General features: G+C 39.6%; 1 protein-coding gene across 3 annotated transcripts in view; it reads left to right on the top strand.

Moving 5' to 3' along the window:
* Positions 1–12,474, top strand: part of rnf220a (ring finger protein 220a) — a 157,323-nt gene that overhangs the window by 111,727 nt on the left and 33,122 nt on the right. For all 3 annotated transcript variants that reach the window (XM_088430015.1, XM_088430018.1, XM_088430017.1), the window contains exons 3-4: positions 7,874–8,003; positions 11,227–11,281. In XM_088430015.1, the coding sequence (XP_088286141.1) occupies positions 7,874–8,003; positions 11,227–11,281 (185 nt within the window). The remainder of the gene's footprint in view (positions 1–7,873; positions 8,004–11,226; positions 11,282–12,474) is intronic.

Here is a 12,474-nt window from a genome sequence, read left to right as displayed (position 1 = left end):
TTTATTTATTTTTTTATTATAAAGATACCTCAGTATCACGCCATGATTAAAAGACATTTAAAAATAAAGTTAATAAAAATGTGAAATATATAAGAAAAAACAATAGCAGGCCTACCAACTAATAGCAAACCACCTTCAGAACATTTTTTTTCTGATTTTTTTTTTTTTTTTACATTTTTCACATTGTCATAAACATGACATGATCACGTGCATTAAATAGCTTCAACCTAGAAAACTATGCCTCTTTTTCTTGCTCACATTGTGACCAATGAGTCAATCTTACAATGTTCCATAGTCAATACTGTTAGATTGAAGGAGCTTTCATTAGTATTGACGATTGAAAAATTGCTTGATTGACAGACATCCATCACAATTTCACGACGAAAATGGCATACATAGGATATTCATGGAAAGAAAGACGACCATCAGTGAGGTCATGTCATGTCTCCATGCCTTCCATGGGATAACTGTGTCCATTTTGTCTCAGTAAATAATTAACTCAAGTTGTTTGAAGCTTGCTTTAATACAATCGGTTATAAACACACACACACACACACACACACACACACACACACACACACACACACACACACACACACACACACACATTCAAATGCAGTTTTTAATGATTAAGTTTCTATATATTGTCCTTCAAACCAGCAGGAACACTTTAAGTCAGAATATGACATCTGTTCAAACAAAACAAGATGTGTCTTTTTTTTTTTACAATGATTTGGGCTGAGTCCAGGCTTCTGCCTCCTACTTGCTGATACTCCCCCTGCCACCAACCAGACGGCATGTTCCCCGGTAGACCCTTTGACATGGAGATGAGCACCGACAGGCCTCACGCCCACACCTCTTCGTTAGGTGGCCCTCCTCTTATCGCCAGCTGAGGAAGGCGAAATGAAATGGAGGCTGTCAGAAAAGAACATCCAAAAATGGTTCTTTCTGCCACTCTTAAATAGGCAGGATATATTTTGTACGCTGTCTTAAAGACTAATAGCAAATTTGAATAGAAGAAATCTGATTTCTCATTAATATGCCGAGGTAGATTGGACAATCACACTGGTTTGGAACGTCGGGAATAGCATCTCTTTCAATATTGAAATCAATCAGCAGCACACTAATGCTTATTTTATTGTTAGGCTTTCTGTACTGCTCACAAACACAAAAAGACCAGGCAATTTTCATATCATAGTGTACATTAGTATACATGAGGTTTTTGTGATAAGTGCATGTACACTGACTTAGTGTATGTCAAAATCCCCTCAAAAACTACATTCCTTAGCTCAGCCATTGTTTAAGGCTTTTATCTTAAAAAGATATTCCTTTTATCAGTGGGTCAGTGAGTAGTTCTTGCCCCATAAATTTGCTTCTATCTCCTTCACCATTTTTTTTTTCACTGTATTACAAACGAACACACATGCACTCATACACCTCCACACACGTCACATTGATTGATTGAATAAACAGCTGTCAGTGGTTGGTCAGTGGTTTTTCAGGCAGACACACGCCGCAAGGTCCCTGGAGTAAAACCCACCATTACACAAGCTGATGCACACAAAAACGCACATGTGCACGAAGATCATTAGATCATCATTTATCTGTAGGTCCCAGGAAACAACTCAGCTGATAAGTTTTGATGTGGTAATTTATGTGCCTATTTCTGTAAAATGCCTTGAAATAGACACAACTGCATTAATAACCTTGAAAAATATATGTATCCAATACTAAAAAAGGTTTGTGTCTTTGCAGTTGACAGTTGCAGTTTAGCTCCATAATTAATTTGTCAATCAACAACTAATCGATTATGCATTTTATTTATAATTATTTGTTTTGCAAACTAGCATCATTTATATGTTCAAATCCGCTGTATTACAACCTATCACCAGCACATATATTCTATGTAAGCAGTAACTTATTTTCTTTGTCTTGAATCTGGAATTTCGGACCAAATGTAATTTTCTTATGTTATTGCACACACACACACACACACACACACACACACACACATATATATATATATATATATATATATATATATATATATATATATATATATATATATATATGAGTTTGAACTACTCAAAAGCAGTACACAAAACCATACTGCAGCAACGAAACTAAGTGAATGTTAAGCTGTGTAGTGTGTAGTGCAAATTGTCTTTTTGAATCATTTCTCACTACATTTTTACCCAATAATGTGTCCTGTGATTGTATTTTATTATTAGCAGTTGTTGTAAAACATGCAAGCACAGATACAAAGCATATGACTCGATTTGCACAAACACACACACACACCTAGACACACGCACACACACACCTGTCCCCTCTTGATCCCTATATCCAGACATCTCCTGATCCCGCCTCCCCACCATGCCGACATTTCATTTGCTTTTCTAAAAGTGACAACCCCAGGGAGAGAGGCGAGGGCAGGATAGTGAAAGAGCCCGGTGATGAGTTTTGAGCGGGGCGTGGAGGAGCGCGATTTAAAAGTGCCATGCATCACTGTCAGTGCGGGTGAACATGCAAGCACATTCACACAAGCGCTCACACACGCCAGTGAGTCAAGACCCTGGAAGTGTGCACACACACATGGCGCAGTGGAACGCCACCTAGGTGGCAAACTGAAGTTGACCCCCGTTCCATTTCATCAAATTTCCTCCGAATGAGCCACACAGACCCATCTATTTAGCACATGAGCACACACAGAGGCAACAATCAGCTCAGTGTCTTGCTCGCTTAAATCACAGCTCACTTAGGAAAAAAACATATCATCTCTCCTGGAGGCACCTTGCTAGACCCATTTGTGTTAATACCATCCCTGGTTTTGGGCTCAAATTTATCATTATGAAGATGATGGCTTTGCAAAGTCTCCTAACCTTTCCTCCTATTGTCGTCGAGAAAAGACGGACGAGTCAAAATGAAGGCTGACACATCGGTGGTATTTATTTGATTGCGGATGCGAGGTGGTGTCATTCCGGGTAAAAGCAAGAGGTGGATGCGAGGCACATTTGAGACAAGATGAGGCCTGGACCCCTTTAGCTAAGTAAAGAGAAGGTGTGGAGAAAATTGTGCGATATAAGGAGAGGGAAAATTAGAAGAAAGAGGAGCAGGGAAAGAAAGTAAAAGGACGTGATTGAGGGGAAACAGAAGTGGCCGTCTTTCCCTTTTCTGTGAATCAAATCAAATTCCCCTTATCGCACATTATTTGAAGAGGTTATCGGGCTCTGTAATGCAGTTACGCGCTGGGCTGCAGCTGAGAGATTTCCTTGTTTACCGATGTTGGCGGGTGTTATAGCTAACGGGCCTGGCAAGTGGAAGGAGGGGGAAAAGGGAGCAGAGAAGTGGGAGGCGAGAAAAGAGGGCTAAGCAGGCGTAAACACTTGATGCATGTCAGAAAACTCATTTATTCCAACAACAAGGAGGGCCGAATTGCAACTGTGTGTTTGTTCACGCACACACAAGGAGAAGATAGTTGTTCAAGGGCACAAAAAGCTTCTACATGTTTGTAATTCCATTTGGGAAAAGTGCTTGTGTGCTTTGCATTTTGTTAGTGCGCGACAGTGAGTGTATAGCTCTGTATATGTGCCAACTTGTAAATCCCCGGCCCTTCGTTTTTTGCATTCTTATTGCTGTACTTAAACTCATTTTACATGCTAAGCCTTCATTAGCTAATTGGTTTTGTAATTTACGGCAGAATCCAAACAATATTGTAAGATATAAAATACAAATAAACATTAAAGTACAAGGCAAGTGGACCGCTTCGTGTCAGATGAGTGAATATAAATGAAATTGTATTTTCTGTATGTATACAGTATGTAGAGTTGCAACATGCGGTATTTAAGTACGAAAGCAAACCTGTGTTTCCTGAGACATTGGTATTATATGTCAGATAAAAGTGAAGGGATGACATGCAATGCAGGTCATTAAATGGGATTTGAAGCCGTGTTGTGAGTACACGGTGTGCCTCTTAGCCCACTGAGCCATGAGGGCATCCCAAATGGTTTTTTATCTTTGCCTCCATTGAGAGTGAGTATTGAGCTGACAATCCCTGTCCTCTCTGGAGGTGGCCTTTTACCTCAGCCCATTGTACTCTTTGACTGGGAGCCTGCACTATCTTCAATCTATCGATTCCCACTTCATCTGAACCAAAGCAACACAGGGATATACGAGTGAGGCTTCATGATGTGAAGACAGAGTGAGGAAGAAAGAACATTGCTGAAACAGAGGCAAACGCTTGTCCAAATGTACTTGGCGTGTAAGAATGGACAGGGTTCAAGAAAGCAATACACAGCAAGGGGGGGAAGAGAATAGCAACATAAGGTAATAAAGGTTAAAAGGTGAAAAACAACTCTGAAGGATTGCTCAAATGATGATGAAGGACAAAGATGAGAAAACATGGACTCGTTTCTCTTTCCTCACCATTCTTCCAGACGATGCATCCGTCCCTCCTCACCATCTGGATGCTTTGATTGCTCATTAGTCTCAAGGTTCGGGCTGCATCTCATGTTATTTAAGAAAATAATCTTGAAAAAGGTCTCTCACTTTGAATCAGGCTTCGTGACTCTAAAGGGTCTGACTGACAGTTTTAAAGGCTCCAATAATAAAATTGTATGCTTGTGTGTGTGTATGTGTGTGTGTGTGTGTGTGTGTGTGTGTGTGTGTGTGTGTACTGCGCAAACACAAATGCATATATGCTGGCATGCAGTTTAATAGTCTTGCATTATTTGATTGGAATGACTCATCTTTTATTCATTATACTTTTTGACACGGAACAGGTTTCTGGGGTCTAATTAATCATAAATATACATTACACCTAATTTATGAAGATGTAAGGAAGTTAAATAGACTATGTCCAAGTTATAAAATGTAACCTTATTTCATATTAAGTTTACTGACTGATGTACATGATGTTATCTTGCAACCAAGTATACATAGGGCTGCAACGGTTATTGTAAAAATCCATTCATCGTGTCAATTCACCTATGAATTGGATTAAAAATCAGGTCTTAATTTCCCTTAACTTATTAACAATAAATACATTTCAAATGGACAATGTAGAAAATGTAAAATATGAATGATTTAAAAATTCAGAAACGAGCAAATGTTTTATTTTTATTCAACACAAAGTTAATGATTATCCTTGTGTGGAGCACTATAGAAACCTGATATTTACTTAAAGAGACTGCATTTCCAAGGGTTGTCATTTTTTAAAATAAACTAGGCCTTGAAACAACTAATCGGTCATCAAAAATGATGATCGATTAATTTAATAATCGATCAGTTGTTGATTAATCGTTGCAGCGCTAGGATACATAAAGTATTTACCATAGTATTGAAGTGCATTTGTTCTATGACATTCTGTTCTACAGAGTGAACCAAATCCAAAAAGACCACGTGACATTGATAAAACCGAGAGATGAGCAACTGGCAAAAATGTGTGAGAAAGATTGGAGGTTAGATGAAGGTAGTAGGAACAAAAGGATGAGATTTGGAGAATGTGAACTGTAAAAAGTGAGAGCTCTACAGAGGTTTGGGAAGGGCTGGTGGAAAGACAATTGAAGAATCATAAAAAGATGGGCCGATCCATCTTTGTACATTAGGGGGAAGCTGGCCTACTCTCAATCATAGCTGTCAGTTATATGCCCCCCCCCCCCCCTCCCTCCATCCATGCATTCATCCATCCCTTCTTTGCTGTACCCGTCAGCAATTGGCATTCTGAGGAATCTCCACACTAAAAAGTCCTGTCAGGCCTATTTCCGTGTTATTGTCCCGGTCTTCTTCTCCTTCCATCCTCATCACTTCTCATCCTCCTCATGTTCTCATCTTCATTCCGCTGGTCATTTACTTGGTGTGGTCCTGTGCTCCCCAAGCAGCCTGTGAAGTAAAAGCACCCAGTTTTTTTTTTAAGTTTGGGGCGTAGACTTCAACATGCAAGAAGAAGGTGAATGTGTGCCTGTGCATGCGTGCACGTGTTTGCGTGTCTGAGTGTGCGTGTTTTCCTCCGACATTAATCATCTTTAGGCCACTGACAAGACTGGTGTGCGACATCAACAACACACCCCATTCCTCTATACCCCCCCACATGTACCCTCTTCGTCTCCTCCCCTGGATTTATCTGTCCATTGCTTCCTACAATCATTCACATCCCTCGGGGAATAGTTGACAGAGAAAAGGAAAAAATGAAAAGGAAAAAGAACAGCGCAAATGATATAAATTTAATGCAACACAAAATAACGTGACATTTTACACCAGTTTGCAGATCTTGTGTGTGACTTTTAAACAAAATATAAGATTCACTATAAGGCAAGTCAGTTACTGTCCACTTATTTGGAATAGATCTTGTTGCTGATGAGTCAAACTTGACATGCATCCATTTGACAACCTCTGATAAGGACATTAAACCAAAAATAAATTCATAAAAACATTTTTTTTTCAGAAAGACATTACTGAAGAGAATTCCAATGCATACTTATGAAGCAGATCCAATTTGGGTTGATATAGGTTGTTTTTGTTTGAGGAAAAAAAGCACCTTCAACCGCACAAAAGGTTTGGATTATTCTTTGTTTGTAATGCTCAAAAGTGGCAGCTTCAGCATGACTCAAATTATCTTGTCAAGACAATAAGAAGGCAGTCGGAGAGAGGTTGTGTGCTGAAAATATGAAAAACAAGGGAACGGAAAAAAATATATATTGTGATTATGTGACACAAAGAAGATGTCTTTAAAAAAAGTGAACACAAAACAAATTGTGAACGATATCTATGAGGCATTCAGAAAAAACATGTTTAAATATTTATAATAAATTTGTATAAATAAAATAATATAATGATATGAGGTGTTCTCTATGAACCTCCACTTCAACTTTGCTGGCACTAATGCATACTTAAGATTGACACAAGGGTTGTAATACAGACAATGTGAGCATTTACTTTGCAGCCACAAATACAGGTGAGCCCATCTCTGCACCTGTCGATCAAGGACAATGAAGTAAGATAGTGTTGGCAGAGTCCATATACCATTATCTCATCCATGGCAGACACTTTCTTTAATCCACTTTTCACTGCCTTGACCTAAGACTAATGGCTGTATTTTTATAGACCGCACACGTGGATATGCTGGCATCTGCTGATGCTAGACAGGGGTCAGCAACCTGCAGCTCCGGAGCCGAGTGCGGTTCTTTCATCCTTATGTTGCGGCTCTCCGTGGTTTGGGAAATTAAATAATGTTTGGTTCAGCTCGACTACGTGGACACTGTAACAAACGATACATTTGAATTGCAGTCAATGAAGTTTGCATGACAGTATAATCGACGACATCTATCGGACATGTTTGGTGCAACGGGACACAACCTTGGCTAACACAAACACTGCTAAAAGCTAATTGACGAACAGAGAACATAAGCAGGAATTACAGCGCAGCCTTCTAACCCTAACCCAGAAAACATATATTTCAAAATAAGATAACACAGGAAAGTAAACAATACAAAATGGAGCGTATATAATAAATCTCATCTTAATGTTCATGTTTGTGAACATGGATGGATTCAGATGTTGGTTGGGTCTGCTTGCTTCTACAATGTTGGTTAACAAAAGCTGCATAGACAACTCCTCTGCCATCTAACACCTAACTGATTTCATATGGTAGTTATCTTGTCATTACTTAGGCTTTTAAAGTTATAAATCCATGACCCCAGAGCCATGTTGCGTTGCTAGAGGTTGACTGGACATGGACGTGTGGATGTAATGACCTCCTGAGGACAAAGGATGATGACGCATTTTGCAATCGTTTCGGTCACTGACTTTGTGAAACCAAATTGCATTAATACCACTTGCTTTAACTCATATTTTGTTTTTGTTCTTTTGTTTCCAGGTAAAAAGAAAATGTCACTGTATGACAGCCAGGCTCCAATCTGCCCCATCTGCCAAGTGTTGCTCAGGCCTGGGGAGCTACAAGAGCACATGGAAACAGAAATAGAAAGGCTAGCCAACATGTGCCTTAGGTAAGAGTTGAATCCTCAGTTTATGTTGTGGTAAAGAAAGAGCTGAGCCAAAACCCAAATCATTTGATTTAAGTGTCCATCATGTTCCTGACCTCACCTGTGGTCATGATCTATGAATTGTGACCCAAAGAACAAACTCCCAGATACAAGCGGCCAAAATGAGTTTCTCAACAGGGTGTCTAGACCTGTGACATGCTCAGCATTTAATTTCCAATGTAAGGTGCCATTCTACACCATGGCAACCCAAAATAGTAAAATCTTATGTCAAACGACTCTTATGTCAGTGAAAATTCTTATTGACAACTGATCATTACCGGTAATTGTATTAATGGATTCTGTAGGCATTGTCGATTAAGCAAATGGTATTATTTTTCAAATGTTTTCTCTTCATTGTACTGATGAAACGTTGTACTTTAATGACTACAACAATGGGAAATAAAATGATTACAATAATGATTGGAAGACATTATAGAAGAGGTGAGAATTTTTAATGGACAGAATCCTTCTCATATGTGGATTTCATTTACTACAAATATCGCCTGTTTTCACTTTATCTGCACACTCTTTGTCTCTGTGTCTGCACGGTTGCCGCCTACATTAAAAGTGACAGGGAGAATTTGGTCCAATTGCTTGTAAATTTTCCCTTAATGAAGACCTGAGCTTGCTGAATGAAATAGTTGTGTATTTGGAAACTAAGGTGTGTACGTGTGTACACGTGTTAAGGATGACAGAGTTAGATTAGGCCTCTAATTACTGCAGCTACATGTCATCTACGAAGACATGTCCTTCACTCTGTTTTCCTATTTCTTTTCCATGAGTGTATCTGTTCATGTCACACAGGTTAGATTAAACATCGTCTCATGTGACTGAGGTCTTTTGCTTCTTCATGGTCTGCAGCTTCTCATCAATGGACACGAATATCACACATAGTTGAGCAAATGGAAATCTTTCACGCCCTATACACCTCAGGTGACTCATGGGGCAAAGTAATCTACATAGCTCACATCCTTTCCATCCCCTGTACTCATCACCCTCCTCCCCTTCTTTCATGATCAATTCACTTTTACTTGAGCGTGGCCTATCTTTAGCAGATGACTCAGAATGGTTGAAAATAAGAAACAACAATCAGGTTTGGGAGTTTAGCTTAATTTCTCCATTCTGACATTAATTTCCTATGACTTACCTTTTCTTCTGTCATCTTTTTTTGCTAACCTATTCCTATACTGTATTACCTAGAGAGCTCCTCAATTTTCCATGTGGGTGGATTGATTATGGCTATGATATGTAGCAATGGAGGTCGAACCATAGCGGCCACTTAGTGTCATCAGCCTAAAGCAGGCATGTCCAAACCCAGTCCTCGATTGCCGCCTATCCGGCATGTTTTGGAGGTTTCTGTCCTCCTACCACACCTGATTGAAATGATCAGCTCATCAGCAAGCTCTCAGCGGAAGCCTGACAACAAACCTGATCATTTGAATCAGCTGCATTGGATGACGGACACATCAAACACATGCGGGATAGGTGGCCCTCGGTGGCCTATAGTATACTACAAATTTAATCTTGCTTGAAAATAAATAAGAACAGGTAGCTGAAGAACAACAAGTAAGAAGTTTAAAATTATATTGTTTACCTGCAGCAGCTGCTTTGACACATTTCTATACAACCGGAATGTCAATAAATGCGTGTTTTCCTTGTTCCAAAATTCATATTATCTGAAGAAAACATTCATTTGTTTTATGTTGGATGGTCAGTCACACAGCTATACTGTTACTTGGCTAACGATTTTCCCTACAGGTTCTGGTCTAAGCTTTGAATTTTAACGACTGAATGTTACCTACTCAATGATGAAGTTGGCAAATGCCATTCTTCAACATTTTCTGAGGAACAGATAAATGAAAAAAAATAATATTACAACTTACATGGACTAGACTTTAGAGCAATTGGGAGGTGGACTAAACTGTGGGACAGGTCATACTTTTACAGACAGATACCGTACAGCGAGTGAGTAGACTAGAAACTATATTCTGTCCATTAAATATTGAAGTCCATTGGTTCTGGGTAGGTTAAATCGATATTCCACTGTACTTATTTTAAACTGCCACCATGTCCTCAGGCCTCCTCACCTTTTTCATTTCACATCTCATTATCCCTGCACAACATCGTTTTCTTGTGTCTTTTATTCTTCCCTCCCTTATCCTGCTGCCAATCTATGTGTTTGTTTCACTTTGGTGTTCTGCTCATTTCTACTCGGTTCTTTCTTTAACATGGCAAGCAGTCAGAACTTTTCCAGCCCCACAACCCTCAGCCATCAAAAATTCATAGAACTGGGCAAATTCCTGTGTGCTGCTGTATGAGAGGATGTTCCACAAACTCTCTCCTTTTCTGTCATCTTTCAACTTTCCATCTTCTTAGCATTTTTTTACATTCCTGGTTTTCTTCCATATCCTTTGTCCTTACATTTCATCTAGAACACTGCCACAATACCTTTTCCCTATACAGTACTTTAATCTCTCTCTCTCTCTCTCTCTCTCTCTCTCTCTCTCTCTCTCTCTCTCTCTCTCTCTCTCTCTCTCTCTCTCTCTCCCCCACTCTCTTTCTCCCCCTGTCATTATGGCAATTTTCTCCTATCCTAGCAGGCATTCAACCACTGTCCCCTGGCTTCATCTGACTCTCCCTCCCCTCCATCTCTTGTCGCTGTTTGACACTGTCAACAAGCAGTTTGAGGTGGCTGTTATAGTTGATGCCTCTGCAGAGGTTCCTGGTAATGAATAAAATAGAGAAAGCGGGAGGAGAGAGGTGGCAGAAACACAGAGAGAAAAAGTGGGGAGAGGAGTGTTGGCTGATTTCCTGGCATTACACGGCAGCTTGACTATGTCACCCGTGTTTATTCTCTTTGTTGGTGTAGGTAGAGCTGTCATACACACACCACACACCCGTATATGCACACATACACAAATACACACACAAATGCATATACAAACAGAATTTCAAGTTGTGGTGAGAGTAGAAACTGCTTTGATGAATATGTAAGATACATTTCTGTATATACTTACTAACTGAACTGTAACTACTTACTAACTGAATGTGTATTGTTTAGTTTAGAATGCATTTTAAATAGAATGAAATTAGGATGAAAGCTAGTAAAAATCAAATAACAGTTGGGATGTAGCTGTTAATTACATAGCCTCCCTGAATATTAATATTCTGGCTCTTCTTTCTCCAGCAGCAGTAAGATACCGTCACCCAAGGATGGAGCAGTCACCCCAGGAACTCCCAAGGTAAGATCAATGTGTGTGTGTGCGAGTGTGTGCGTGTGTTTGTATGTGTATACAAGGGATAAATTGTGGAAACAAAATGCACAGCATAATCTAGATCTGATGAGAACTGCTGAGCTGTCATGGTTTGATGGTTTAATGCAGTATACCAATGCATATACACAGTGTATGCAGTAGGAATATATTTTTTATTATATTATGTATAAATTTAAGACAAACCTACTGATCTAAATGTTCTGTATTGTATGATGAAAGAGAAATCAGGGTTCTTTTGGATGGGGCTTGTCATCATTGTATCTTCCAATACTTGATACAGATACAGAGCTGCTGCCCTTAAATAGTCGATTAATGGCCGATGGCCCACGGATGAGCAGCTGGCAACTCCGCCCCCAGGCATGGAACCCGGAAGCTCTTAAAAACCCACTGCAGACACAACACAAACATTACCTGGCAGCTGCAAAAAAACATCTCTTATTGATTTTTAAAAGATACATTTTACAAAAAAAAGACATATGCAACAACAGACAATTCATGAATATGTTGTAACAAAACTGTCACTGTGAGAATTTTCTGCTTGACTACATGTATAGGGAAAGCTGTTGAGCTAAGACCCTCTGTAACACACATAAACAAAATTCAGACGCTGGCAGTCTCCTGTTGGCCAACAGATAACAGGCCAAGAGGCACTACATTGTGATTCTTCCAATTAGAGTCACAAAGAGGAGACAGAAAGAACATGATGGAACTATGAAGGAAAGAGATCTAAATGCATCAAACTTTCCAGGCTACACAAATGACATAACTTTCTGCCAAATAAACAATTAAAGCAAACATGTCTTCTTTCCTGATAAGCAATATTTGCCTGCTAGACTTGTTTTTGAATAATTAAATAGCTTTTGGACTTTTGATAATCTGCTAGAGTTAAAATAACCGCCAAATACACAGGAATGCAATCTTAGAGCCATCTTAAAATTTCATGACCCATTGTCATTATGCCATGCCCCTCTGGGCACTGACCTTTGCGTAGATTGGTACTTACAAAACTGTGGGCGGGTTTGGTTTTGAGAGTGTCAGGCAGAGCAGAGAGGTTCGGGGGAGAGGACCGTGACTATGCATTTCCTCGTTGTTGTTTAGTATTCAGCAGCAGGCCATGAAGGGTGGAGAGGCCCAATGTGGTGCATATGCTGCCATCTCCT

Source organism: Hippichthys cyanospilos, chromosome 12 (genome assembly GCF_059441005.1).
Source record: "Hippichthys cyanospilos isolate Australia breed blue-spotted pipefish chromosome 12, RoL_Hcya_1.0, whole genome shotgun sequence".
NCBI lineage: Eukaryota > Metazoa > Chordata > Actinopteri > Syngnathiformes > Syngnathidae > Hippichthys > Hippichthys cyanospilos.
Note: the sequence above shows the minus strand (reverse complement) of the source record. Positions and strands in the feature narration are given on the sequence as shown.